Genomic DNA, 27,547 nt, shown 5'->3' with positions numbered 1-27,547 from the left:
TGTGGAGGAGAGGACATTCTGGGATAGGATTTGAATAGTGGTTGCTGGTTTATTATGCATCAGGGAATGTCTTTCAGGTAAGATTTTTTTAATGTAGTTGATCTACAGCAATTTATATTGAACTTCAAGGGTCTTGTGCAAGTTTTTTGAGGGGTTTTTTTTCAATTAAGGTTTATCAAATTTCATCTTTAAATTAATCTATTATGTATTTAATTGTAGGCATCTTGTTCTTAATTCTGCATTTAAACATTTAAACAATATCTTAACCCTTTTCAGAGAACCATGGCTTTTCTTTAATCCCCTCCAACAGACTGTGTGTGTGGGTTCCCCCCCCTACAAACACCAAGACAGTTCCTGGTGCTCTGACTTCTGAGTCTCCTTTTCCTTCCCTGAAGGAAGGCAACTTCACTTCCTCTAACTCCTTTGGAGTAGCAGAAACATTTCCTATTTCCTTACTAGAGCAGCTCATTTTTGAAGCAGGATCCTGAGACATTGCAGCTTTCTAGGAGGTGACTGATTGATTCTGGAATGGATGTGGCATTGTGCTCCCAGTTTGTCATCCTTCCAGTTTCCAGTACTGTTCAGGAAGAGCTGCTCAGCCTCTCAGAACAGTGTGTCTTGGTAGAAAGTCACAGCATCCAACAAGAAGGCTCTGAAGAAGCAAACTAAACTGTCTTGGTACAGGACTGACATCTCAACAGACCTCAACATCAGATGGGGTTTCAGAGAAATGTCAAATTCCACTTCCCTATTTCTTCTGCTTTTAGGTTCTGTAATATTCAGACTTTTTAGAAGAATGGAGAAGGACTTTCATAAATTAAGGGATGCCTTCTCATTTGGGAAAGAAGAAAAAAGGAAAGACAATTCCTTTAACAGAGAGAGGAAATGCAGAGCCAGGCAGTTTAAGCTGGGTTGTTAGGATCCCAGTGTTCACATTTGAACAAAGGCATGTGTGGGTAATTGGTTTTTTTTCTGCTCTGACCAGCTAATTATGTGGAAAACAACAGGTACAGGCAATTGTGAGCCAAAAGCAACCCTGGGACAGCTGGTGATCCCAGAAAGCCATCCAGCCCCATCCACAGGGAGACTGTGGGTGTTGCTGTGGAGCCACTCGTACCTGGGAAGTGCCCTGGAAGGGGATTTCTTGGGAAAAGAACAGGCAGTTTTAGGTTAAGGGCAGTGTTAGTGGAAGCAGTGGTAGATCTTCCCAACAAACCAGAACTGTTTTATCTGGAGCTTTTTGTTCTGGAGAGCTTGGTTTATCAGAGGTCAGGCTGGAGGTGCCCTGTGGTGTTGCTGTAACCTCCACAGAAACCAAGCAGCCTTCTAGCTACTTGAGTGTCTATGTGCATTCAGTGGCAGCTTTGCTCTTGTAGGCCACTGATCATGGGTGAGAAGAGCATGAAATGGAAATATATTTGGGTATTTTTTTCTTTACAAAGCTTAAAAGGCCAAAAGGAGAATGTAAAGAGGAGCTTCTGAGAGAATGTAATATAGATTTCATTTCTATTTGGTAAGGAAGTTGGCTGGCTAAGAATGAGCTTGAAGCAGGATGAAATTCTTATACATTTTTCTCTCCCTTTGAGCACCAGAACCCAAAATGACATTCCCTCATGTGAAAATGTTTGTTTCTGTTATGCAGGAAGAAAAGGGACTTTTGAGTTAAATTCCCTGGTTTTTGGTGACTTGTTTGTTTCCGAGTCACCTTGCAGCTCTTGAAATGCAAGCTGTGTGTGCTTTGGGTATGTTCTTAATGAAAAATCAAAAAATTACTGAAGAGCACCCATGTGCAGGCATGAAGAGACAAGAAGATGGCCCAAAATCTGTGTGGCAAATCAGAGAGCTGTCTGGAGCTCTGCTGGTGTGCCAGTACAGCCCTTCCCTTACCCCAGTCATACTCCTTTTTTCCTAAAGTTAACCTTGTTGTGACCAAGAAAGGGAAAAATCAGTTTAGCTCAATCTGGTTTCAACCCATCACACAGTGATTTAACTCTAATAAACATACTCTACCAATGTAATTAAAGGGGGGTAAATTAGAGAGCAAGAGGCAAATGAAGGAGGGGGGACAGTTAAAACTGGTAAGAGAACATTCCTAACAGAGCTGCTAGATTGATCTGAATCCTTTCATTTGACAGGAGTACACCTGTTATGTGCCAGGACAGCTTTCCCTTACCCCAGTCATACTTTTTTTCTAAAGTTAAGACTGTTTTTGTGACCAAGAATGGGAAAAATCAGTTTAGCCCAATCTGGTTTCAACCCATCACACACTGATTTAACTCTAATAAACATACTCTACTAACTCTAAATTACAGGGGGGGAGGGTAAATCAGAGAGCAAGAGGCAAATGAAGGAGAGGGGACAGTTAAAACTGGTAAGAGAACATTCCTAACAGAGCTGCTAGATTGATCTGAATCCTTTCATTTGACAGGAGTACACAACTGCTTCCTTGGAGTTCTGAGGGATAAAATGAAAACACTCTGACCACAGCACAACATTGTGTTCTGAGAAGATCTTGCCTATTCAGGAATGTTTGTTAAAATAAACGAGTTCTGTGCCTGTCAGCTGCTGAGCTCTCTGGAAGGAAGGCAGAAGTTAATGGGGCAGAATGTGACCAACTGACCAAGGGTAGGCACAGTTAATGTTTAACCCTCAGTAGCAGTTCCGACTGATTTTGAGCAGAGAGGCACAACTCAGCTTCAGGGAGCTGTGATGCAGCCCCCTGTGCCTGGACTTCGCCCCCTGGGGACAGCCTGGTGGCAGCTGGCTGGGAATTGGTGGCAGCCTGGTGCTCGCTTTACCGCCGTGGCTGTTAACGCTTCCCTGACTCCTCCTGAATCAATGTCATTACATCGAACCCTGCCCTGGGGATAAAGTGATGCCTAAAATAGCCTCGTCCCTCATCTTCCTGACGATGATCTGACCGGACGACTCATCCTGGTTTTAAATCAAGAGCTGTGTAAGTGACACCAGGAGGTGGCATCATCTGCCTGTGATGCTGGTTAACTCTTTCTGGAGTTTTTGACAAGGGACATGGTTCTGCCCAATGCAACTCGGTGTGAAGCGTTTGGGTTGTGTCTTTTTTAGTGGTTTTGGGGTTCTGTGTTTAGTTGGGGTTTTTACTATTGCTTTATGGCTTCCTATAGTTAAGGAAGACAAATCTTTTTTAGTATTATTACTTTCTCAAGCTACACTCCTTTTCTTAGAGTCATTTATTATTAACCCAAATGAAAGGATTCTAACTCAGAAAAATATTTTGATTGTTGAATAATCAACTAAAACATTTTGAATAATTATTTGAATAAGCAACTTCAACATTTTGCTGTAAAAGTGGATTGACTTCTTTTTAGCAAACCTATTTTTTTACAGGTGGAATATACATGGCTCTGCATAATGTGAATAATTTATATGAAGATTGAGATTTATGTGTGCACTCAAGCATATATTGAAGTACTTTGAAACAATGGCTGCACTTAAACTCCCTGCCAGCATTGCCCAAACCTTTTCTGATGGGGAGAATCGTTTGACTGGCAGTACTCTGCCTCCAGATCTGACCTTTCCATGGAAGTGGGAGAAAGGAACCACCAAAGAAATACTTGTATATCTGATCAAAGGAAACGTTACTTCTGGGATAATTATCTGGGGTGTCTGAGAGTGGCTGTGATGCAGGAATTTTGCTATTTAATTTTTCCCTTGCCTGGATAAATGGTTTTGTAGCTCAGTCTCTCCTGAATTACAAAGATGTCTCCTTGCCTTGGGTGATGGAGATGGAGATGAGGTTGGGTTTGTATCTCAGCTCCTCCTAGCTGCCTTCTCAGCATTCCGTAGCTCATTTCACCTGTTCTTCAGTCAGTGGCTTCATTCGTTTATTTATTTTTATTCCTGTTAAATACTTTGTGTTCTGTCTTTGTAAACATTTTCCCTGATGCATTCCTCACAGAGCCTTCTGTTGTCTGCAGGACTGTAACTATCCCTGACAAATAAAACTGCTTTTTGTCTTGGGGATCCCGACCCTTTTGATATCTCCTGGAAGAAATCCTTCACCAGCCCTATCTCAGCACTGATGACACAAGTGCATCACCACACTTCCTCTTGCTGGCCAGTGCCAAGACACCAAGATCAATGGAACCTCCATTACAGCAGCTCTGCCTGCTGGTAAGTTGTGTCCCTGTGTGCTGGTGGCTGCTCCTTGCACTGAATTCTTGCAGACAGCAGAAATTCAACCTTGCTGTTCCTTTTCTCCTAAAGCTCCTTCCCAATTCCAAAGCTCATTCCTGGAGCCCAGAAGCAATAAAAGGCAGCAATGTTCCTTTGCCTCTGGGGATAGGAAATGGGTGTTTCACTTCTGATATTCCCAGGTGCTTGTTCCCTTAGTTTTTGGGGGACCATTTCTCTGTCAGCACCCGTGTTCTGCTGTTGTTCAGAACCTCTCTCACAGGTCCCCTTCTGGGTTTTGCTGCAAGCTGAACAGCTTGGCTGTGTTGCCAGCTCATCTAGAAATGGAATCTCCTTGTTCTCTTACAGCCCCCACCCCCTTAACCCCAGTCTTTGAGGAGAGAATTTGTTATTCCTGTGGGAGACCTCTGACATCCTGAGCTGTTCAGTGAACTGTCCCAGCTGAGGCTGGATCAGCTTGAATTTCTTCAGGAACAATCAAAAATTGCTGTCAATAATATATATATACATATACATATATATATATATATATATATAATATATATTATATATAATACAATAAAATAATATATAGATTATATATTTTATATATAAATATATATTTATATAATAATATATAATAGTATATAATAATATATATAATATCTAATATATATAATAGTATATAGTAATATAATACATATCTAGTAATATATATAATCTGCCAGGGTGATCTCAGCTCTGGGTTCAATATTTAGCTGGAGAACTTGCTGGAAAAGTAGGAAAATGAGATGACTTCAAGGTTTCTTTTACTTTTCTCTTATGTTCTGGTACACTGCAGTTCAATAGACCCAAGGGAACTAGAGGTACAGTGGTGTTTCTTGTCAACCACAACCTGACAAGAGCAATTGTTTCAGGGATGAAAAATTGGTAATGAGAATGCTTATTACAGCAGCAAAGTACAACTTGATAGTTGATGTTTTATGTGAAGGAGTTTCCCAACAAACTGTAAATTATACCTCCCATCAGGCATCCAGAACAGCCTGGAAGAAGCTCACAAACTCAAGAAGGTTCTGATCACTCTTGAATCTGGCTGAAAACTAATGTTCCTACTTTGCTACTTAACCCAGTAATCTGGTAATAAGTAGTAAAAATAGCAGCTGTGTGACAATATGGTATTGTCTACAATCCCCAGACAATGTCATATTGTTTGAGGCAAAAGTGCTAAGAAAAGGTGGCTCTTCAGTGAATTCTTACTGATTGCAGATTATACCTACATTAATAGGAAATAGCAGTCTGCCTATCTTGCTCCAAAACTCTTGATAAAAGGAGGGGAAAAAAGGATTAATTCATAGAGGGTTTTCTTTTATGACTAAGCCCCTACTTTTCACGAGTAACAAAATTTGCTATTCATGAGAAAGAGCTTGAAACACAAGAGAAAGAAAAGGGCTGGATAATTGGTAATCCACGGGAATAAATCACATTATATAATAATGTCTTATCACATCCTGCACATTGCTAACTCCTCCTGATGTAATTGCTTTTAAGAAGGGCACGAGAGCCTATGTGACTTGCCTCTCTTCTTGCACCAGGCAATGAGGACAACCCCTGTGGCCAGAAGAATGGCAAATGTTCTGCAGAAATGCTGAGGAACTGTCTACTGCCATCTTACCTGGATGATGGAGGCTAATTTAATGACATGGGTGCCCTGCTCTTTGGAGGAAACTGGTTTCAGGAGTTGCTTGGAGTTGCTGAAGTCCAGGGAACATCTGCCACTTTCCAGAAGACATCAACAGTTGTTGTGTTTATCCCCAAGTGGTCCTGTGCCTTGCAGGGAGAAAATGACAGAGGGTGAAGAGATGACGTGTGGCACACCAGACTATTCCAGCTTTAATCCAGGGAAAGTGGCAGCTTTGGCACAGGGTGGGGGGACAGGAGGTATTTGCAGGTATTTGTAGCTATTAGGTGGAAACACGGTCAGAGAATGGAGGAGGAGAGCGGTCCTGAAGCGTAGGAACAGCCTCCGAGCGCTTTTCCCCAGCTGCTGCTTCGCTGCACTGTGACAAACTTCTGAATTTCACCAAGGTCAAAGCCTCCCGCTTGGCACCATGGCTTCGGCTCACAGGAAACAAGGGGAACGCTGGCACGGCATCCCAGGAATCAGCATCCCTCAGCCTGGTTACGGATGGTGGCGGCAGCAAAGCGCAGGTTCCCAGTCCTCTCCCTTTCCCTGCCTTTATTTCCCCTCACAGGCCTGACCCAGGAGGGAGCCCCAACCCCGACCCACGGAGCTGTCAAAACCGGTGCCAACGCAACACCCGCCCTGCGCCTTCCCGTTTGACGGAACCCCCGTTTGGACCGAGCGGGATAAGCACCCCGGCTTATTCATTTCTATAAATTACCAAGGACCCAGAGCTAAGGGGCGCCGGGAGGCAGCGGGGACGGCGTCTCCCCCTCCTCCTTGGCGGCCCTGAGGGGTGCGCGGCGCTCGCTGAGGGGACCCGCAGCGACCGTTGGGACCGTTAGAACCGTTGGGACCGTTGGCAGCCGCCACCCCCGGCGCGGACTACGCCTCCCGGCAGCCCCCGGGGGCGCTGAGGGACCGAGGGCTCCGCACCTCCCGCCGCCCCTCCCCGCGCAGCCGCGCCTGGGCCGGGGGGGCGAACCGGGGAGCGCAGGCACCGAGCGGAGCGGATCCGATCCTCTCCCCGCCCCGCCCCGCCTCGCCCCGCCCCGCCCCGCTGCTGGGCGTCTGCGGCACCTGCCCGGCGGAGCCATCGCTCCCTGCGGCCGGCGCCCGCCCGCCCGCCCCGGCGAGATGGCGGATCCCGCCGAGTGCAGCATCAAAGTGATGTGCCGGTTCCGGCCCCTGAACGAGGCGGAGATCCTGCGGGGGGATAAATTCATCCCTAAATTCAAGGGCGAAGAGACGGTGGTCATCGGGGTGAGTCTGCCGCATCCTCCTCCCTCCTTAGGCGATGCCGTGACGGGACGAGCATCCCTCCCACCTCCCTCCTTTTCGGGGCGAGCATCCCCCTCCCCTCAGGGCTAGCCTCACCCCTCATGTGGCGAGCATCCCCGCCCCGGGGCGAGCATCCCTCCCCGCCGTCCTGCTGCCCGCAGGAGCCCACCCCGCGCCCATTGTTCCCGCTGCGGCGGAGCCAGGGAGGGGCTCGGCGCTGCCCGCGGGGTCCCCTCCCCTCCGGCCGGGATGGGTTTTTCCCCCCTTCCCGGAGGGTGGGGAGGGTCTGGGCTTCCCCTCGGGGGTCTCGGGCCGGAGCCGGGGAGGAGTGGGGGGCGCGGGGGCGGCTGCCGGCGCTGATGTCATGCTGGGGACTGGGCATGCTCAGCGGAGCTCCGCGGGGGCGGCCGTCCGCGCCTCCGCCGCGCCCCTGCGGCAGCCGCCGGGGGAGAAAGTTTTCCCGGTGCGCGGGGGATAAGGGAGGGAAGTGATGGTGGGGAGGGGATGAGGGGGGATCCGCTCCGCCGAGGCTGCGGGAGAGCGCGGCGTCCTCCGCGGTATCCTCCGCGGGCGCGGAGCTCTGCGGGGTCAGACAAAGCCGAGCCTGCTGGGAAATGCCGGTTTGCTTCAGCGGGGGGGGGGGAATGGTGTCCTGGGAGGGGTGATGGGCGCTGGATGTCCTGCGGGGCTGCTGGTGGCTCCTGGGCGAGGTGCTGGTGGATCCCTGCAGAACAACCGACTGCAGGAGCATCCTTCGGTAAAATGACCTAAGCGAGGTGAAGTTTTTTTCCTTCACCTTTACGATTAAAATAAATAAAAGGAGTCGAAACATCAAGTTGCTACTCGCTTGCAGCAAGAGAATCCTCAATCTCTGCCGATTCCCCTGCTTTCCCAGGGGAATGCTGTTCACAATAGCAAAGGCTTGAAGAGGAACAAAGCGTGTGTGGAGCTGGGCCCTGGCTGGTTCAGGATGTGGCTCCTCTGCTGAGCCCCTACCATGGCGCAGTGAGCTCCTCAGCCTGGCAGGAAACCTGCCTTTGCTTTTCCTTCTCGGAGCTGGAGCCTTCCCAGGAGGGTGTCTGGGTTGGGGTTGCATTCAGGACTGCACTGGTGTTGATGTGGTGGGTGTACATGGACAACACCAGGCACCTAAACTTGAGTTGGATTTTTGGTTTACTGCTTAACCAGCTCGTGTCTTTGGTGCTTTGTTTGATGTGTGGGTCTGCCAAGGTTGAACAGTGATACAGTCGGTACCATGCTGTGATAAAGAGATCTTGAAACTGACTGATAATATAAAAAAATCCCAAGCAATTGCTTGTATGATTTGTCAGGATTCTTATTAAAACCTCGAGTTTCTAATAAACTTCTCCTGCAAGTTGCAGAGCAGTTACAAAAAAAACCAAGGGGAAAAAATCCCCCACTCAGTTCCAGACATAAATGTCTAACTTGTTTTTCTTAATTTGTTTTTATTAAATGTTTTCTTTGTAGCCAGATTACAGAATCACAGAACCATCCAGGTTGGAAAGCACCTCTGAGATCACCAAATCCAACCCTTAATCCACTCCCCCCGTGGTTCCCAGCCCATGGCACTCAGTGCCACATCCAGGCTCTTCTTAAAAACCTCCATGGATGGAGAATCCCCCCCCCTCCCTGGGCAGCCCATTCCAATTCAAAATTAGTTTTCTTTAGTTGAAGGTTAAAGTCATAACACCCCCACCAGGCTGCTAACACCAGAATAATCCAACTGGTTATCAATCCCAGTCAGCCATGGAGGGCTGCCCTTGGTCAACAAGTATTTGGAATAAAAGAGTAACTGTAGCATTTGGATGTTTAAGAAACAAAAGTCAGCAAATTCCCCTCCCTCTCTTAAAGAAGTAAACCCTCAGATGTATTAAAAGTAGATTAAAATACATCTCCTGTAAATCTCTTAAGAATGTTATCTTTTTTACAGAGGTAGAATTTAGAATCCTTTTTCCCCACCCAAGCAAATGTGCAAGGATTAGAAGGTATCTTTGTCTGGGCAAACAGTAACTATGATGCCTTCAAACCAGTATTTAATTATTATTATTATTATTTTTATTATTATTATTATTATCCTGCAAACAGGAGGTAAATTCTTTGGTAAAGGTAAAAAGGAAAAATAATAGCAACTGTCAAGTTCCTACCACAGAAGTTTACCAACATAGTTAGGGAAACAAGAAAAGAGCATGTATATATTAATTTATATAAACACAAGCAAAGAGCATGTATATATTAATTTCTTTATATATGTATTTATTTATATAGATACAATGAATTTGGCAGGGTGGATTTTGGCTCTTGCCTTCTTGAAAACTCTAGTCAGAAGCTCAGAGTATTCCTCTTCTTTCACCTGGGTCTCTTAGTGCATATTTTAGTCATCTTAACTAGTTAAATATGTCCTCAAACGGTGCTTTTTTAATTATTTTTTAATGACAAACCATCCAGCTGGGGTTCCTTGGGTTATTTGTGGTTTATAGGTGTAAATGAACATGAAAAGCTTTCCATATTATTTGTGGTTATTCCCAGTAGCTTCTTGAGCTGTGTTGGAACTTGCCCTACAGTGGGTGCCTGTGCAGTGTGTTAGTAGAAAGCAGAACCATTTGTTATTACTTACTGGTTTAGAGGTAATAATACAGTTATTTTCTACTGCTTAGCTCCAACAAATAATGCCTGGCAGGGGGAAGGAATCCTAATTCTGGATTAAGGCACTACAACAGTAGCAGAATTTTACTCTCTACAACCTCTTAGAACCATTACATAAAGCAAAAGAAACCAGAACTAAACACTTTTCTTTTTTCTTCTTTTTTCTTTTTTTTTTTTTTTTTTGCCAGTTTTTTACTATAGCATTTGAAAAACACTGCAATGCAGCTTTCAATTTTTTTTTGGAAAGAAAAGTTCTGTTAAAATTTTAAAAACCAAACAAACCCACCAAAAATCCCCAGGGGAATTCTGTCATCATGTCATAAAATTTAAAATATCAATAATTTAAAGGAAATGTCTACTTTTTCTGACTGGTAGGTCTGAATAAATTTACTTCTCCTTTCCAACAATCAATTTTGGGGGAAAATACTTGCTTTCTGAACCTCCCACCCACTCCTCTAGCACCTTGAGTGGATTTTCTGACAGAAATTCCAGATTGCAACTCTTGAGAGGAAACAACAATGAAGGCAGCTGAAGAACTTAGGCTTGAGTTTCTCCTGGACACCTTTCACTCCACAAGTAAAGCTTTATCTCCACGATGGCCGTGGTTGTGTGGTTCAGAGCTCTTTGTCAGGGATGTCCTAGGGCAGTGGTCTCACTCCCCTCAAACCCCTCCAACCCCACAGAGTTGGGATGTGACCCAGAGTCTTATTTTTGGGCCCCTTCCATCCATCTTCCCCCCCATGCAGCGCACGAAGGATGGGAGATTAAATTGTCATGCCTTAAATTTGCCTTTGGTTAAAACAGAGAAACCCCACAGTATTTGGATTCTGTTTTCAAGTTTTCAATACCAAAGCCTTTTAGATGTGCCTCTTCTTTAACTGTGGCAGGAAAAGGTGACAGCAGTAAATCCATCGCTTTCTTTTGCGGTCAGCTACCCACCAGCCTCCACAGACTGCAGGTTCCTTTTATGTTTCTGCTGCTCTGCAACCTCAAGGTGACTTTCGGATTGATTGTGTTGGCTGGCATACCTAAAAATGTATTTTTCTAGCTGGCTTGCTTCTTACAGTCTTGTGGGAGAGCGTGGGGCTGGTTGCTGTAGTAGGCAACTGGGATGTCTGCTCTGAGGTTTCCTCCTGCTTCTCCGAGTGCTTTTATTCTTGAGCATCTTCAAAGGGAGGATGCAGAGAGGCTCAGCACCTGGTGGGATGCTCCCCATGAGGTTATTATGCTGCTTTTGGTTTATGGGATTGAGGTGAAATGTTCCCTTCCCTGTTGTAAAATATTTAGGAATTGAGTAGTGAAGGAGTATTAGCACCCTCCTCTCCATTAGGTCTGGAGTGACCACTTTCCTTTTAATGCAAGGCTGACTGGAAACTGATATTTTTCAGACAAATGTCTCCTGTTTAGAAAGGAAAACATTTAAAATGAATCTTTCTAGCCAGCTCAGAAACCTCCTGTTAGTATAACCAGAAAGGGGATAAAAGACTCTTCATTCTTCTTGTCAGCTGCTTTTTGGGCTGTGGGGTGAGGGCACGTGTAAAGCCCAGCTTAGCAGCTCTCTGCTGAGCTCTGCAGTTCTCTGCTGGGTGCTCAGTGTCAGACAGACACCACTCAGCCTTCCTCAGCCCCTGACTGCCCACACTGGGGGGTTCAGTCCCCCCCTTCCAGCTCTGCCATCATCAGGCTGCTGGGGACACCCGTGGGGAGAGGTGGGGACAACAGGAGGGTCCCTGCAGGGTTGAGTTTTGCTGACACGAGGGGAAAATTCTGGTGTTTCATCTGCTAAACATTGCAGAGCAAAGTAGCATCACCTGATCTCAGTTGCTGTGCAGTGATCATGGCTGTTTTGCAGTGGGTATTCCATGAAAACTAAAATTGATGGTGGATTTGTTTGCAGCAGGTGGGATGGAATCTGAGGAGGATTATGGGGTTGTTTGGTTTTTTTTTAATAGTTTCTGCTATAAGTACTGTTTAGAATGTCTTGTGGAGAGAGTCTCACTTACTTCCATCCCTGGAATATTTGAATCTGTTTTACCTTTTACTTCATGGGTGCCAGCAGTTATTTTCCATGAAGAAAACCAAAATTGATGGTGGATTTGTCTGCAGGAGGTGGGATGGAATCTGAGAAGGATTATGGGGTTGTTTGGTTTTTTTTTTAATAGTTTCTGCTATAAGTACTGTTTAGAATGTCTTGTGGAGAGAGTCTCACTTATTTCCATCCCTGGAATATTTGGATGTTTTACCTTTTAGTTCATGGGTGCCAGTGAAGCCAGCAGAGTCTTTGCTAATGAAAAGCAGACATGTTCTGAAGTGCCTCAGGTACAGCAAGCAGTTCTCACTCTGTGGGTAGAACAGACCTAAAAAAACCCCCAACCAAGCCCTGGGACAGTAGTTTGAAAAAATAATTAAAAAACTAGCCCATGCATGGCTTTTTTCATAGGGTGTGGTACACTGTGCTTCTAACAAAACCCAAGCATCCATCTGCACCCCAAAATTCACAGAAATCCTGCTTACAGAGGGTTGGTTCATGAGATACCTACAAATACCAATTATAAAACCTCCTCCTGGTTTGATGTAGGATGGGAGGTGAGACAGGACTTGTGGCTTGGTGTAAACCATGTTGGTGGGTATGGAAGATGCCATTTTCCTGGCAGAACAGTTCATCTGGGAAACTAGGGCTTGCTTTGTCTCCCAGCATCTCTGCTGTGTTTTCCAGCTCTTCTCAACTCCTTAACTGTGTGAAGACTGAGCAAGTTGTGTCTGAAAGCTCTTGTGAAGAGTTGCTGTGAGATACAAGTAGCTGCATAGCCAAACGTGACAGCTTTGTGGCATCAGTGGTGTCTGAAGACACCAAGAGCTGCCAAACACCTTTGTGGGAGCAGTTCCTTTCAAAGCTGTTGTTAATCCTCCTACACCCCAAGGTTTTCCTGTACCCTTGCAGAAGCTGCAAACATCTCTAACCTGCTGCATTTTCCTGTTCTGTGGATGTGAACCATGATGTGCTGTGCTCCTTCCCCTGTGGCTTTGGGCTATGTTGCTTTCAGGTCAGACTATTTCCAGAGCAGCAGCAGCACAAGACTGACAGATCTGGCACTTGCTTTTTTTGGGTGATTTCTCTCAGTAGCTTAAGTCAGGATGTGTCTTGGGAACAAGTAGAAGCCTGTAGATCAGGCTTCAATGTTCATTTGGGGGAAAAAAACCTGTTCTGGATCTAATTATCAAGAAATACAATACATTTAGTTCTTGACAGACTGATACTTCCATAAAGCACTGAAGCAAATCAAATAATGGTATTTACTCTCCTATAATATAAGACAGTGGAAAAAAATAGTCTTGATAAGGGCTTGAAAAAAAAAAAAAAGAAGTATCCCAGCTTCTCCAAACCCCAACCATTCTCCTTCACCACCTTTCATCTGTCCAGCCCCACAACCTGGGCTGGGGACACCTTAAGTTTGCCTGGAGGTATGGCCCATGTAGAGCTGTGAAACAGGGCCCAATGTGCTGCTGGTTGGAGGGCAGTGAGTGGCTGGATAAGCAATTCCCTCCTCTCCATCTGAGCCTCCTGGGCACCTCTGGGAGGTGGCAGGATGGAGATGAGCAGCAGCCAGTTCTGCTCCTGGGATCCTGCTAGCACCAAACCAGTTTTCTGAGATGCTCCTGGAACACAGGTGCTGCCCTCCCAGAGAGGGTTTGAAGGAAAAGCTTCATCTTGGCACGGTCTTGTTGGGTTTAAGCATTTTCTGTGGGGCTGGTGTGGTTTGGAGGGTTTCTGTTTGTTTCTTTTCAGAATCCTCTGCTGGAAGGGATATTCTTTCAAATTTGTCTGTAAGAGCTGAACTGGGGGAATATTTAACATGGATCAATGTGTGCTTCTTAGATGGAGCTGCACTTCTGTGTGTGCTTTTCTGTTTTCTGAAAATGTAGTGAGAAATGAGGTGTAAAAATAGCTTCTATTTATTCTTGGTGGTGCTAGGAAGATGATTTACTTAAGATACAAAGCTTATTATTTTTTCACCAAAACAATCTCCTTTATGTGTTCCCATGGGGCTTTTTTAATCTTTCTTTTAATCCCATTTGGGTATCTTTCTTTAAAAATCCCTTCATCCTGCATACCTATCCTTTCAAACCCATGGATTCCCACTCCTACTCTACATATAGATGACATATTTCAGCAAGATTGCCAAGCAGCTGGGAAATGCAGCCTCATGCCATCTCAGTGTTGTCTTTTTTCCTCTGCAGGAGCAGAAGGTTCAGACCATTGAGCAGCTGTGCTGGTGGCCCTGGTTCCAGCTTGTTGCAGCCTTTGCTGGGTCCCCTGAGCTGCAGTAGTCACTGGTGTTTGGATTCCTTTTTGCAAATGGCTCTTCAGCTCAGTACAATCAGATTTATCTGCATTTGGGGAAGTCTGGGAGTACTTTTTTTTTTTCCTGCATCGTTGGAGCTGATTTCTCCTGCCCTGAACTGAGGATGCTGTTAGGGAGTGATGTGTATTTACATCTCCTCACATTGTTTCAGCATTTCAAACTGTGCCAGAAGAATAAAAGCCATTACAAAAGCTAAAATGAAGGATGAGATGCCACTTACAAGCCTTTAATATTAATATGCTTTTCTCTTTAGGAGCATTTTAAGGATTGGGCTGGAGGAGGGAGATATTTCCGTAGAAACAAATACTCAGGAGGCAAGATTAATTTAGCTTTTCTTGACAGTTTTTAACTAGAATGCTGACACTCCTGGGGTGTTACCTTTGTTTTCCTTCCTGTTACCACTAAAATGACTCCCCTTTGGCTTTGTTTCCTTCCAAATTTACTGGTTCTGAAATTCCCAAGGTGTGTCCAGGCACTAAGATCCATTTCTAACTCTGTAAGCAGTGTATTGGAGCCTCAGATCTCCTGACTCCTTTTCCTAAAGGTGGCTTCTCCTCTCAAGTGAAATGTCTCCTGTCACCATTACCTGGCAGTTCTCTTGTCTGCAGATGTCAGTGCATCACCTGAGCTCTGGTGTTTTTTGGGCATACAGCACATAAAGGGACAAGGGGAGCTGTGGACACCTTAGAAAGGAGGCAGTGGCACAGGAATGGGGTTCTCTGTTCTCTGCTTGGGAAAGAAACACAATTTCCACCCATTAGCTTCCAGAATTTGGGACACTCTGGGTGCTGATGGATTTCTTGTTAAATTCTGGCTTGTCTTGTTGAATACAAAAGGACGTTTGGGATTCAGCATTACTGTTTTCATCACAAGATCTGTTCTCTGCAAGGGGATGGTTTTGTGGGTTTTTTTTTTTTTTCCTTTCTTAACATAGCAGGATGTTGTGTGTCTGTTTTAGTTGGATCCCTTTGAACATGATGTGTTTTATAGTAACATAGCCCAACAAGACCAAACCCAATTGCCTACCAGATCACATCAGACCCTTTAGTTTCCCCCTTTTTTTTTTTTTTTTTTTAATCTTCTTCTCTGTTGCTGCAGCCTTTTAAAACTCAGAGGCCATGCCAAGGTAAGACTCATTCTGAAAAGATATTTATGAAATCATTCAGATGACTGAGGAAGCTGTGGATCTGTGTCTTGGCTCAGGATCTGCTCTCTCCATTCTGCTCTTGAGAACCAGGATGCTGCAGGCTGAGGCAGCAGAGCTCTGTTTTGGCAGTGGGCAGAGAGGTGAAGGACCAGTGGATCCAAGTCATTTGAGATGACAGCCTGGGTGTGCAATGCAGAAAAAGAGGCAGAAAAGTGATTTAGGGTTGCTCAGGAATTGCTTGACACTTTTGTCTGCAGTGTTGCCAATGTTTGTTTTTCCAGCTCCACGGGAAGGTGCACATTGGATAATGGAGTTTGTCTGTGTGATGCCTTTGTGATCTGAGAAAATCCCTTTATTCCCTTTTATTGGGATTTGCAGTGTGCAAACATTGCAGACTTAAAAAGCTCCCAAAACAAAACCAGCACAACAGCAAAAAAAAACCCCAAACAACTTTACTTCAAAATCTCCAATGTGGGATTTTCCAGAATCATAAAGGTTTGGAGTCAGAGGTGTGGGTTTTCCAGTAGTCTTTGATCTATTGGAAAGAGCCAAATCATTTATATAAATTGATGGCCTCTTTACGGGATGTCCTGGGATTGCATGTGATTGTTATCAGATTCCCATTAAAACATCAATGATCAGTCCCATGGCAGCTTCAGAAAATGCTGAATTATGAGATAGATTTTCAAATTATGAGAGAGATTCTAATTGAAACAAGGAGGTTGGAATTTCTGCTCATGAGAAATGGGGACTCAGAGACAAGAACCTAAATATTTGATAGTGATCCTCTTAGATGCCTTTACTAAAACTGATTCTTTTTTTCAGTGCTTGCTTTGCTTCCTAGTGATAATGATGGACAGGAAATGCTCTTGGTGTAAGAGACACTCTTTGGGGTCAGGAAACAATAGGATTCTTGAAAAAATCTGGTTTTGCAAGTGTTGTAAACGTTTCTGTCGCATGAGGAGGACCAAAACCCACAGTTTCTTATAAATCAAGTGGCCCAAAGGCTTACAATAATTTGTGCTGTTTTCCTGAACATAATATTGCTGAATTACAGACTGTTGCTAGGACACAGCCTTTCCTGTTTGATTGTGCTGGTGGCTTGCTGTGACATCAAGACAGCCTCTTGTTTGGGGGGTGAAAGTTGCCTTTTAAGTCACATTGGGAAGCTACAGGGAAGTCGAGTCTGACACAGGAGCAGCATTCTGGCTGCTCAATTTTATTCTCATCTAGCAAGGGATGTGCAGGAGCCCATTATCTGAATTGTGGTAACTGGGTTAGGGAATATTTTTAGCAAAATTGTTACCTGGAGTTGGGTTTTTCTGCAGTTGTAGTGTCTTTTCTTGACTCTACAGTTCTCCTGTATTGCTTGGACCTCTGAATTTAGGGCACCAGTGGGATGTGGGTAATGCTACAACTTCTGACAAAGCTTTCAAAGTTGAGATTATTCACTTAGTAAAAATCTCTTCCAAAAATCTACCAAGAAAAGTCATCTTCCTTGATTTTTTTTTAAATGCTTTTCCTCCTGGTACAGGTAGCTGAGCAGCTGGACTTCCAGGCACTGGAGCCTGGGGAGGGAAGCACAGAATGGAGCTGGAGGATGGAGCCAGCTCTGGGGGGTCTGTGTACAGACTGGACTGGCTCAGACCCTGCAGAGATCTTCCATCAAGAGGTGTTTGTAGCTAGTTCAGCTGGAGCAGCACACCAAATGTCTTGTTCCCTGAGGACCTGCTGGGATTTGCTGATGGCTGGATCAATGGCACAGGTCCTTTCAAACCCCTCTGCCCTGGGGAGCCATGTTCCTCCTGGGTTTTACTGCTGATGCCCTCAGCTCCTTCAGTTGCACAGCAGACACACTTGGCTGCACCCGTACACCTCAGCCTTCTCCAGCTGCACCAGTTAAAACCCTTTAGCAGCCCAACACTGATTTTTGTCACCATAGAAATCATATAGAATGCCACTGCTGAAGAGTGACTTGTTAGTCTGGAGTGGCTGTTCCCATGCCATGTCCATCTTCTTTTGTATTGCTTTTTTTTTTCCTCTCCCCTTTTATATTATTTTTCCCCCCTCTCTCTCTTTACATTACATTTTGTTCAGTTTTCTCCTCCCAGAACCCATCTGTATGCTTTTTTAATTTTCTTACCACTTTATGGGTCAGCTGTAAAATACCCACTGGAAAACTGCTGCCATTTGATAAACACATCAGCCTGATTATTTTTCATTTTATGGTATCTTTAACAGTTTAACTTCAAAGCAAAGTAGTTCAGTGATACAAATAAATCTTCAAGCAAAATTAATCTTGCTCTACAGAAGCCCACATCTCTTTATACTTGAGAAAAATATTTGCTTATAGTAGTAATAGAGGATTTATTCTGTCCATTGCTTGCTTTTCTATGTAGCCAGATTTCCTGAGTATTGTAAAATAACCTTAGCCATAAACTTCAAACAAAACTGTTGCCAGCACAAACAACTTATTTTAATCTTACCAAATGTGATTGTTGAGCTGGGGAGCAGAGCTGCCATCCCTCTGTCAGGGCAGGAGGAAGGTGAGGGCTCTGCTGCAGGAAAATGGTGGTTTCATCCTGGGGGTGCTGTGTGAGCCAGTGCCAGAGCTGGGAAAAGAGGGAGGGATGGAAAGCCATGGATGTCAGGGCTCAGGAAAGCCCTGATTCAACAGCAGAACTGCTCCCTTTGGGGAAAAAATTCTGAGATGAGTTATTGCTGTCTCCATCCTCTCATCAAGGTGTTTGAAGGGCTCCTGGCTCAGAGCTGGCTGGGAATATCTCCACATGCAGCAAGTGCAGAATATGGGACTTGTTTTTCTTAACAAAGGACGAGTTCAGTTTATTTTATGTTTTGTGGTTATGTACATGTGCTGTTTCAGCAGTGGCTGTGCTATTGAATACTTCATTTTTACTGAGCTGAGCTATGTTGTGTGATGCAACTCCTCATCTTTTATCCTCAACAGAGCTTTCATGTGGCTTGTTTTGGGTTCAGACTTTATATTGGAACAGAACAAACCTGGATTTGATGTGCAAGTGACCTTTGGCTCATCAGAGCCTCTTGGTCCCCCTGTTCATAGAAAGAAAATAATCCTTTTATCTCTTACTGGCTTTGGTGATTTACATCTCCAGGTTTTCTGACTTTTTGGTACTATGATAGCTGCCAGTACACACCTGAGTTTCATTTGGAGAAAGCAATTTGGGACTCACCCTTTAAAAAGCAAGAAGCTGAAAGCTGAAGCAGCTGCCTGTCTGGTCAGTCTTGCTGGTGGGGGGTGGGAATTCAGAGCACTAGTTCTGTCCTCAGGATTTTCAGTGCCTTGCTGTGTGTCTGCTCTGCTCTCCCAAAGTGCCCTTGGAAGTTCCTTTCTCCTGCATGGAAGAGCTGCTGGGGGGGATCTCAGGGATGGGTGTGCAGGAGCCAACTCTGGAGCTCTGCATCCTCTTCCAGCTCACCAGCTTCTCCTGTGCTACAGCTCTGATCCTACCCTAGTTTTTTGGTTTGTTTTCTTTTTCCCCGGCCAGGGAAGTGGAGAGTTGCTAATGAAGCTGGTTTTTTGTCCTGGGAGAGCTGCAGTGATGGGCAAAGGCCACTCTCAGTGTGTCCATGAAGTTACTTCTCCTCTAGAGAAGGAGAAGGGGCAGGTGGAGAGGAGGCTGTGGCTGTGCTCATTTCCCACTGATTTCCAAGGCTGAGCTGGTTTCTGTACCAAGAGCTCCTGCTCTTTGGAGTGGTGTGGGTCAGGGTGAGGCTCTGGGAATTGTAAATTGGAGAAGCATCCAGCATGGGGAATGCAAGAGAGCTCTGTGGCTTCACTGGTAAGGAGCTTGGAGGGTTGGTTTTTTTTGGAAAAAGTGCCAACTGATGAGCTTGAAGGTAAGCAGGGTGGCTGGAGGTTGAGGTTAGTCAGCAGAATGGCTTCTGACTGAACAGGAAGAGCAGCTGCTTAAGCTGATGGAAATCAAAGGTCTTAATGATTTTTTTGCACTTTCCTTGTCCTTATTTTCTGCTGCTTTCTGTGCCTTGGTCCTGTGTCCTGCAGGTCTTGTTTGCTTTGGGCTTGAGAGAAATAGGAATGTGAATCATGATTTATGTAAAATTCTGTTACTATGTGAATGCCAGCTCGTAGGTCATGGCCTTTTTTTTAATTTTTCTTGCCACAAAGGAGCCAGAAACAGCACAAGGGCTTCCACTCCTGGATGGGAGTGATGAAGAGAGTGTGGCAGGCCAGAGTGTACCTTGCTTTGAAGATTGGGAAAATGCAGGAGGAATCTCTCAGTATTACTAAATCTGATAATAGAATTACTGCCAGATAATTCCAGGCAGCATTGCCTGTGTCTGGATAATTCAGCAGAAAGTGGGGCTGGGCTGCTGATCCCATTGCTGTGCTGGAAGAGGAGAGGTGCTCTTTGTAAGCTGTGATGCATTTCTAGCTGCAGGGAAGGCACAGGAAGAGGTTATGAGCCAGAAGATCTATCTTTTTGCACTTAAGAAACCAAAAATTGCCAAAGAAGGTCCAAGCAGTGCATTTCAAAGAGAAATTCTGCAGCTCATTGTTCTTACAAAGTTCACAGGAGGGTGTTTTGTTGTGGTCAGCTCTGTAACATCACTTTTATTGGTACTATTTGTGTAACATTTGGAGCCATGGTTTGTGTAGTAACAAAATCAGAACCCCTTTGCCAGCTGTCCAGAAAAGCACAGCTTGTCACTCCGTGTTTCTCACTACCACACAAGTTGCCATAGATGTTCTCACTACCAAATTCAAGGCCATTTGGAACCAGTTCTACTTGAATTTTGAACAAGATTTCAACAAATCTGCATTTCTTGATGATTGACTTAATTTATCAGTGATGGATTAACTTACCAGAAAGGCAAAACCCAGATTCTTAAATACTGTGTTATTTTCCTGATAATTGATGCAAAAATGCAGGAGGCAGTAATTCTAGTTTGTAAGGGATGATTTATTTATTTTTTCTCTACTTGTCTAACTACCTGCTGTGATTTTTACAAATTAGAGGTAACAAATCAGAACGCCTCTCCTGGAATAGGATTGCTGCATATTACCAAACCAAACACTGCAGTATCACAGCCCTGCTCCCCCAAATATATGTGTTTTATAAATAGCACTTGCCTTGCTGTTTAACATATTCCTATTTAGGTTTTCCCAACCCCCACCCACTACTTCAGAGACAGTACCCTTATTTTTAAAACATTTTTCAAGACTTGGCTTTCTGTAGAACAGCCCCAGGTGCTTTAGCTTGTGGGAGGCTGGGTGGCTGGTGCTGAAATGGTGAGATTTGGGTACAAGAAGTAAAACTCAGAGCTCTGGTCTTTTCCTCCAGATAATGAGATAAATCAAGGAAATCAGTGCAACAGGCCAAGAAGCAGAATCTCCTTGGGTGTAAGGTGGTGGATGGGAGGGAGAAGGTTCCATAGGTTCCTTTTCATGCAGAGGGGGCAGCTGGCAGGCAGCAGAGCTTCTGGAGGTGAGAGCTGAAGCTCCAGCCCCATACTGGGAGGACACTTCTGTTCCTCCCTAAGGGGAGCTGCCTTCTCTCTCTTCCACCCCTGCCTGTCTGAAAGGGGGTGAGACAGCAGGGGGAGAGGGAACCAGGCAAACTGGGATCAGAATCAGAAGGAAAGGAATCAATGGAAGCGTTCCCAGCAGGTGAGGAGAGCAGTGATTTTGCTGTGGGAATCAAAAGTCCCTCTGAAACACCTCAGCTCCTTGCACCTTCCTGGAAGAGACTTTTAGGTATGCATTTAACAGGGGAAGCATCCAGCACCCTCTCAGTGACAGAGGGGTCACTCCAGGCAGCCCTGTCCCCCCAAGGTGCACTAGGAGGGAGCAGCAGGGATGAGCAGCTCCTCAGCATGGCCAGGCTGGTGCATGGGGCTCTCTGCTCTCAACACTGATCTTCCCCTCTCTGTTTGAAGAGCTTTGTTGCCAGGAGCAACATTTGGCTGCATTTCTTGGCGACAGGGTAATTGCTCTGCCTGCCTCCACATCTGAGCTCCTGGGAAGGCTTTTCCATACTCAAATCCCAGCTGTTACTGTGGTGGTTGGGATATTTCTGAATATTTCCAGTGTAGAAGGTGAGGTCAGGTACAGCAGTCAGCCTGCAAAATGGAAGGCAGTGCTGGGGCAGCTTTGCAGCAAATATTTCTACAGCTAAAACCAGAGCCAGCCCCTGTGCTCTGCCCTTTAGGTTCTTTGGGGTATCACTTTTCAGTGGGAAAGGGAGAGGGGAGGACAGAAGCAGTGGTGCTGCTCTTCTCCTTCCTGAATTCTCTGATGTGTTTTCAGTGCTTGTGGTTTTAATTACATAGCATGAAAGGAGCCTGGGTCAGCCTAATGAGAACATTTCTGTTCCTTTGCAGGCTTTTAAATTCCTGCTGCAACATCAGGTCAGTAAACATTTAAGCTCCTGGCAATTAGTATCTCAGTTGGTAAATGAGGAAACAAGTCCAAAATTGTTGTTACTGGTCTCCCAGTGAATCAGGAGCAGTGAGGTATCAGGGGTGAGGGTTATTCCTGGCCTCTGAGTACAGTTACCCCATTAGATGATGGATGTTGGAATCTTCCCCTCTCACCTGCCTTGGGTGCTGCCTGTCTGGGCTTTTGAACACTTGAGATCTTTCAGTTCTTGAGGGCAGAGGAAAACAATCCACATATATTGGTGTTGCTGTTGGTCCTACAGCTTGCTCTGAGTGATAACATAGGATAGCAAGGATGAGAACAAGTCAGTCCTGCTTGGTAGAGTTCCCAGAGGAGAACCATGTTGTCACCAGGTGTGCCACCCTGCAGGTGGGACTTGGCTCTGCACAGGGCAGCAGGAAGGGGGTCAGTCTGGGTAGCAGGGATGTGCCCATCCCACTGGCACTGTGTTTGCCAGGGCAGTTTGGAGACCCTCCAGGAATTCCTCCCTCAAGATTCAGTTGCACAAGAAATCAGTGGCTCTGGATTCCTCCCCAGGAGAGTGCATGAGCAGACAGCCAGCTGCAAAGGTGACAGCTTATGCTTGTAAGATGTGTAAGATGCTTTCTCTGCAGAACAAAGGTGGTACAATGCAGGCAATGGGGTGCAAGCATCTCTCCTGTTTCATTTTGCCACTATATATCCAGCTTGACAGGACTCTCCATGACCAGGGGTGTCCTTTGTTCCCTGATCCCCTTCAGTCCTTGGTTTGCAGGGCATGCTGACAAGAAAGCTGCTCTGTGGAGCAGTGATGCCCTCTCGTTTCATTTTGACCTCTCCTGACCTGAGGTGGATTTGAATCTACAACTGAGAGTTCTCAGGATCCCATTACTAATCTCCTGAGCCACCCAGTTGCCCCACAAATCTGTAAGTGATACGTTTAACAAAGTGGAGATTACCACAAGACTGCCAGGGCAGAATTAAGATGTAGTTATGGCTTGACCAGGGCCTGAGTTATCTTGTATTCCTCTTCTGTCAGTGGAGCTGGGGGTGAGCATCTTGCTCACGACTTTTACTTCACCCAAACTGCTTCATTTCATATTTTGAAATATCCTCTAGGTCTTTGGCTTCTTGTTGGGATATTCCAAACACTGATGAGAGGCAGAGATGCTGCTCCACACATTCCCACAGCCTCCCAGTCATGAGATGGCCTTGTCTGGTTCCTCTTCCATTGCTGCTGTCAGGAGGACAGGTTTTATGAGATGATTTTCTGGCTGTGAAATTGTAATTTTTATTAAAAGAAAATAAGAACGTTAAATAAATTAACAAAGTCATTAAGAAGAAAACCCCACAGTAGTTTAAAACCAATTTTGAAGTATTACATTTTTACAAAATAAATATACTGTTCCTTTTTAATTCACAACTGCTGCTAAAATCACATCACTTTTAGTTAGAGGTGTCTCAGGCTTCTACATTTGTGGTACCTTTCTTTCTTTTTTCTTCTATAAAGAATACTTTTCTACCTTTTCTTTCAAAACTGTTAGCTTGCATGGTTCTGTATACTAAAGAAATCACCAAGTTCTCTTATCCTTTTGATGATTAGGGTAGTTAGCTGAAATCCTGGTAAAACTGGAGAAATCTTGGAACATTTTGAGTTTACCTTCTGAGCTCATTGGGTGCTTTTTCCCTGGAAGGGTTTAGAAGATTTCAGTTGAAGATGACAACAAAAAAGCAGGTTAGAAAGGCCCCTGTGTGCTGATTGTCTTATACATATTATGTAGTAAATATCCTTGTAAGAGTTCTGTATACTAAAGAACCTCTGATGTTCAGATAAATCTGAAATGTGAGTGACCCCATTTTAATTTACCCAAGCACATCTGTGCCTTCCTGAAGTAAACTGAGATCATGAAGGTGGCTTTGAAAAGGCCTGAAAAGGTTTATTAAATTAGTTAGAGCACATTAAATTAAAGCCCTGCTTACCTGTTACACATCAGATAGTGGTGCAGGGCACCTGAAAGCCAGAGGGATGGTGCTACAGATTCTGCTCTCCTGGTTCCCTGAGGATCATCCCAGTACCCTTTGTCTGATTCCTCTCTTGGATGGTTTTATACCTCTGATAAAGTGGAGAGGTCTGCTGAGCTTCCAGTCATATAGCAACTAAAAACTTAGTTGTGTCAGGGAGGACAGAAGAAACAATTTTGTGAAAGAATCACAAGTGTGGAGAAGTCACCTTAATTTCTTAATGTGGGGTGAAAGACCCAGGAAAGGGGGAATGATGCACATCTTATGGTAACACTGTACAGATCACCAAATGAAATCCTTTTTTCCATGATTGCCAACAGTTTCATCTCTTCCAGGGGTTCTCTCAGTTTTCCTGCAGGAGACAAAGACAGCTCTCCCCAAGCACCTCTGTTTCTCCTGTTGCAGAAGCAGTGAAATAACAGAGGTCCAAAGTTTCAAGCTGCTGCCCATGCAGGGATGCTGCTGGGCTGGAAGGATGCTGCCAGTCCTGGTAGCATTGGGTTGCATCATGAAGGAGCAGCAAAGGGTGCCTGGAATGGGTGCTGCTGGTAACGAAGCACCCACACTTGGTGCTGCTGGGTGCTGAGTGGTTTTCCTGGCAGTGTCCCCACTGAGGTTGGGCTCTGCCCACCAAGAGATGAGGATGGTGAGGAGCTGGAGGAAGCTGTATCCTGGGGCCTTTCCCAAGCCTCACAGCCCTGGGCAGTGCCTGGAGAGGAGTGGGTTGGTTGCTCTCAAGTAAGAAGTCCCCTTCTTCATGGTCCTGCTGGGTGCTCCCCAGGGTGACAGAGCTCCTGAGCCTTGGGTGCACCAGGGTGCTGCTTCTCCAGTCCTCCTCTTAAACCTGGGGAGTCTGTCAGCCAGCAGTTTATCATCTGAAGGCTGGGCTAGGGGCTAGGAGACAGGTTACATGGCTTTTTTTTGTGTTTTTGTGACTAGTGCTGTATGTTGGTAACATCCCAGCTGGCAGGCTAAGAGGTGGCAGCAAGGGGTGGGAGTTCTGCAGGGTCTGTGGTGACAGAACAGGTTGGGTTCATCTCATCTGCTGGATCAGTTTGCCCCAAGAAAAGTAAACAGGAATGGAGAGCTGTGACTCTGAGTGTTGCTGTGTCAGAAGTATTAAAAAATAATTCAATAAAAATTAATTTTGCTTAAAGGGTGTTATTTAATAGTTGGCTTTGTACTGGGGGATCTTTCTGTTTCAGATTCCTATAAGGTGTCATAAGGAATATATTATTAAGGTCATGCATCCAGGTGGTAGAAAAGCTTCAGAATCATTTCTAAGGTTTGGTTTCCTAAATTGCAGATCTGTCACAAAATAAAATGATGCAAGGAGTTAAGGGCTCTTTCTGCTGAGAGTGGAGGCTAAAAGTAGATTACTGGCCACCAGCCAAATTCCACCAAGTCCCCAGAAATATTCAGAAGGTAGATCAATAATTAAGTCCACAATGCAAAAGTAATGTTGTATTCAACTCAAATTGCTCTGCAGTGCCTCTTCATACATGACTGCTTCTTTTAATTTATTTTCTAGTTGAGTTTTAGGAGTATTACCAAGAATTAATAATTGCTTCTTGGAGAGCTTAGTTTGACTATGGAGTGTATTCAGGTTATTTGGAATATACTTTTTTGATGATTATTTTTATTTAATCCCAGGTGTTCTGAATTTTCATCCACTAGGTGAATTGCTACTGCCCAGATCCAGATACATTTTTAAATAAATATTATTATAAATATTATTTTTATAAATAATATTTATACATTTTATTTATTGTATCAGGGGGAGGGATGATGAGGGTTGGACATGGTGATCTTAGAGGTCTTTTCCAACCATGAAAATTCTGTGATGTTTTTAAAGGGAAAATGAATGTAGAAAATGGCTAGGATGGCAGCAGCATTTCCTTAGTTAGCAGGACTGAATCAAAGGAAAAAATAGGAACTAAATGTAACTGTTTTGCTAACATGTAGGTATTTTGTCTATCTTTATTCCTCATGTTTTCAATCCTTACTCAAGATAGATGGCTGCAGGAGAAATGGGGTAGGTCCTGTTTATCTCTTGTGCTTTATCAGTAAAATCAGTGCTTTATCAGTTGCAGAATCTCTCATTTGTGGGAGAGGTAAATCCTTGTATCTGGTAAGTTCTAATTCCAGGGGGAATTTGCAGGGCCAGCTATTTATCCCACTTAGGAATGGAGTGAGTTTGATGCACTGGTGAGTAAATGTGGCCTCTACATTTTCAAAGGAAGCAAAGACTTCCATTTCTACTGGCTGGAGGGAAGAAATGTGTTTTATTCCACCTTCTAAGGGTGAATTGCTGCTGGTAATAGTTTGCTTTCTGCTCTTTGAAAAATTCTCTCTTCCAGGCCTGCAATTATCTATCTTTTCTTTATAAAAACCTCTCCTACAGAGGCACATGCAGGAGGGAAAAGCAGCTAGGAAATAATTTCCCATGAATTAAGCTGCTGCCTATCACCTGGTGCTGTTAGCTGTGTACTCATGCACTGGCTCTACTGGCAGCAGCATCTTGTATGAGGTGTTCAACCCCCTCACACATCATTCAGCCCAACTGCATCAATAAAACTCTGCCTTGAATAAAGAGCCAGCATAATATTGAGAGCATTTCAGCAGTGTCACAGCTTTGCCAAACAATCCATCTGATAAGCTGAGCCCTGGGACTTGGCACTGCTTTGTTTCTGCAGGGACCTAAAGTTTTCCTGAGCTCTCAGCTGGTGATTGCATGGTTGGTGCCCCCCTTTTACAGGGGGAAGGGGATGCTTTTGTGTGACCTGGGTATGGAGAAAAGAGCATTCCTGCCTTCTGAAGGGACAGGGGACTAAGATGAAGAAGAGAGAGCCCTGTGTGTGTGATCTTTCTGCCTGTTTCACCTGAGTGCCCTAAGTGTCAGCCCTCAGGCAGAGCCAACCCCCCCCTCCCCAGCTCTTCTTGTCCAGAGATGCAGCTGGCAGCATGGCCACATGTGAGCTGTGGGCTTACTGGAGTTACTGGTGCTTAGACCCTCATGCTTAGACCCTTTTAAAAATGAATGTATCTCTTTTTGAGTCTCATTTGCAACAATGCCTCCCTTGAGGATCACAGCATCATAGAGTGGTTTGGAAGGGACCTTAAATCTGGTTTCTTCTTGTTCCAGTCCCCAGCAGGCAGGAACCAGGCAGGAACACCTTGCTATGAGTTGACACCAAGTGAGGATGTGTCTGCATGGTGTTTTGCAGGCAAGAGTGAATGAGCTGCTGCTCCCCACCAGCAGAGTTTGTCCCTTTGGGGTCAGAACTCCAGTGCCCAGACCCACAACTGCCTCTCAGCTCAAGCAGAACCAACTTGCATCTGTCCTGGTAGAACCCTGGATGGTATCTCCAGTTCTAGGGGATGGCTTCAGGCTCTAATTCCTCATTAGACTCAAGTGTCTCCTTGCAGCCCCCCAGAAGGAAAGAAACCCAGTGTTTTGCATGCTCTTTTCCTTTCTACTTCAGCACTTGGAGCTCTGAGCTAGGTGCTGTCTGTTAGAAATTCTGTTCTAAGCCACCTCACCTTGCCCAGGGTTTTTTGGAAGGCACTTGGGGGATGGACCTTGGACTGTGCATTCTGCCTCTGAACTCAGATGCCTGGAAGTCAGCTGTCATCTTGCTTAGCATCCTAACCTGCAGATACACTGGTGAATTGTCCCTGAGTGTCAGTGGAAATGAAGATCACAGGGAATTAATCATGAAATTCCATTAAGGTTCCTAATTCTTAGCATGCAGCTCTAAGCATTGAGCCATCCTCATTTCCTGCCTATGTGGGATTGAGGAGAGTTGAGATTT

At 45.0% G+C, this 27,547-nt stretch overlaps 1 protein-coding gene across 1 annotated transcript in view; it reads left to right on the top strand.

Annotated features, from left to right (window-relative positions):
• The first annotated feature begins 6,955 nt into the window (after positions 1-6,955).
• KIF5C (kinesin family member 5C) overlaps positions 6,956-27,547 on the top strand; it is a 74,003-nt gene continuing 53,411 nt past the window's right edge. Inside the window, exon 1 of the mRNA XM_030454613.1 lies at positions 6,956-7,096. Within this exon, the coding sequence (XP_030310473.1) occupies positions 6,971-7,096 (126 nt within the window). The 5' untranslated portion in view covers positions 6,956-6,970. The remainder of the gene's footprint in view (positions 7,097-27,547) is intronic.

The sequence above is a fragment of the Calypte anna genome, chromosome 7 (assembly GCF_003957555.1).
Source record: "Calypte anna isolate BGI_N300 chromosome 7, bCalAnn1_v1.p, whole genome shotgun sequence".
NCBI lineage: Eukaryota > Metazoa > Chordata > Aves > Apodiformes > Trochilidae > Calypte > Calypte anna.
This window is presented reverse-complemented; position numbering and strand designations above follow the sequence as displayed.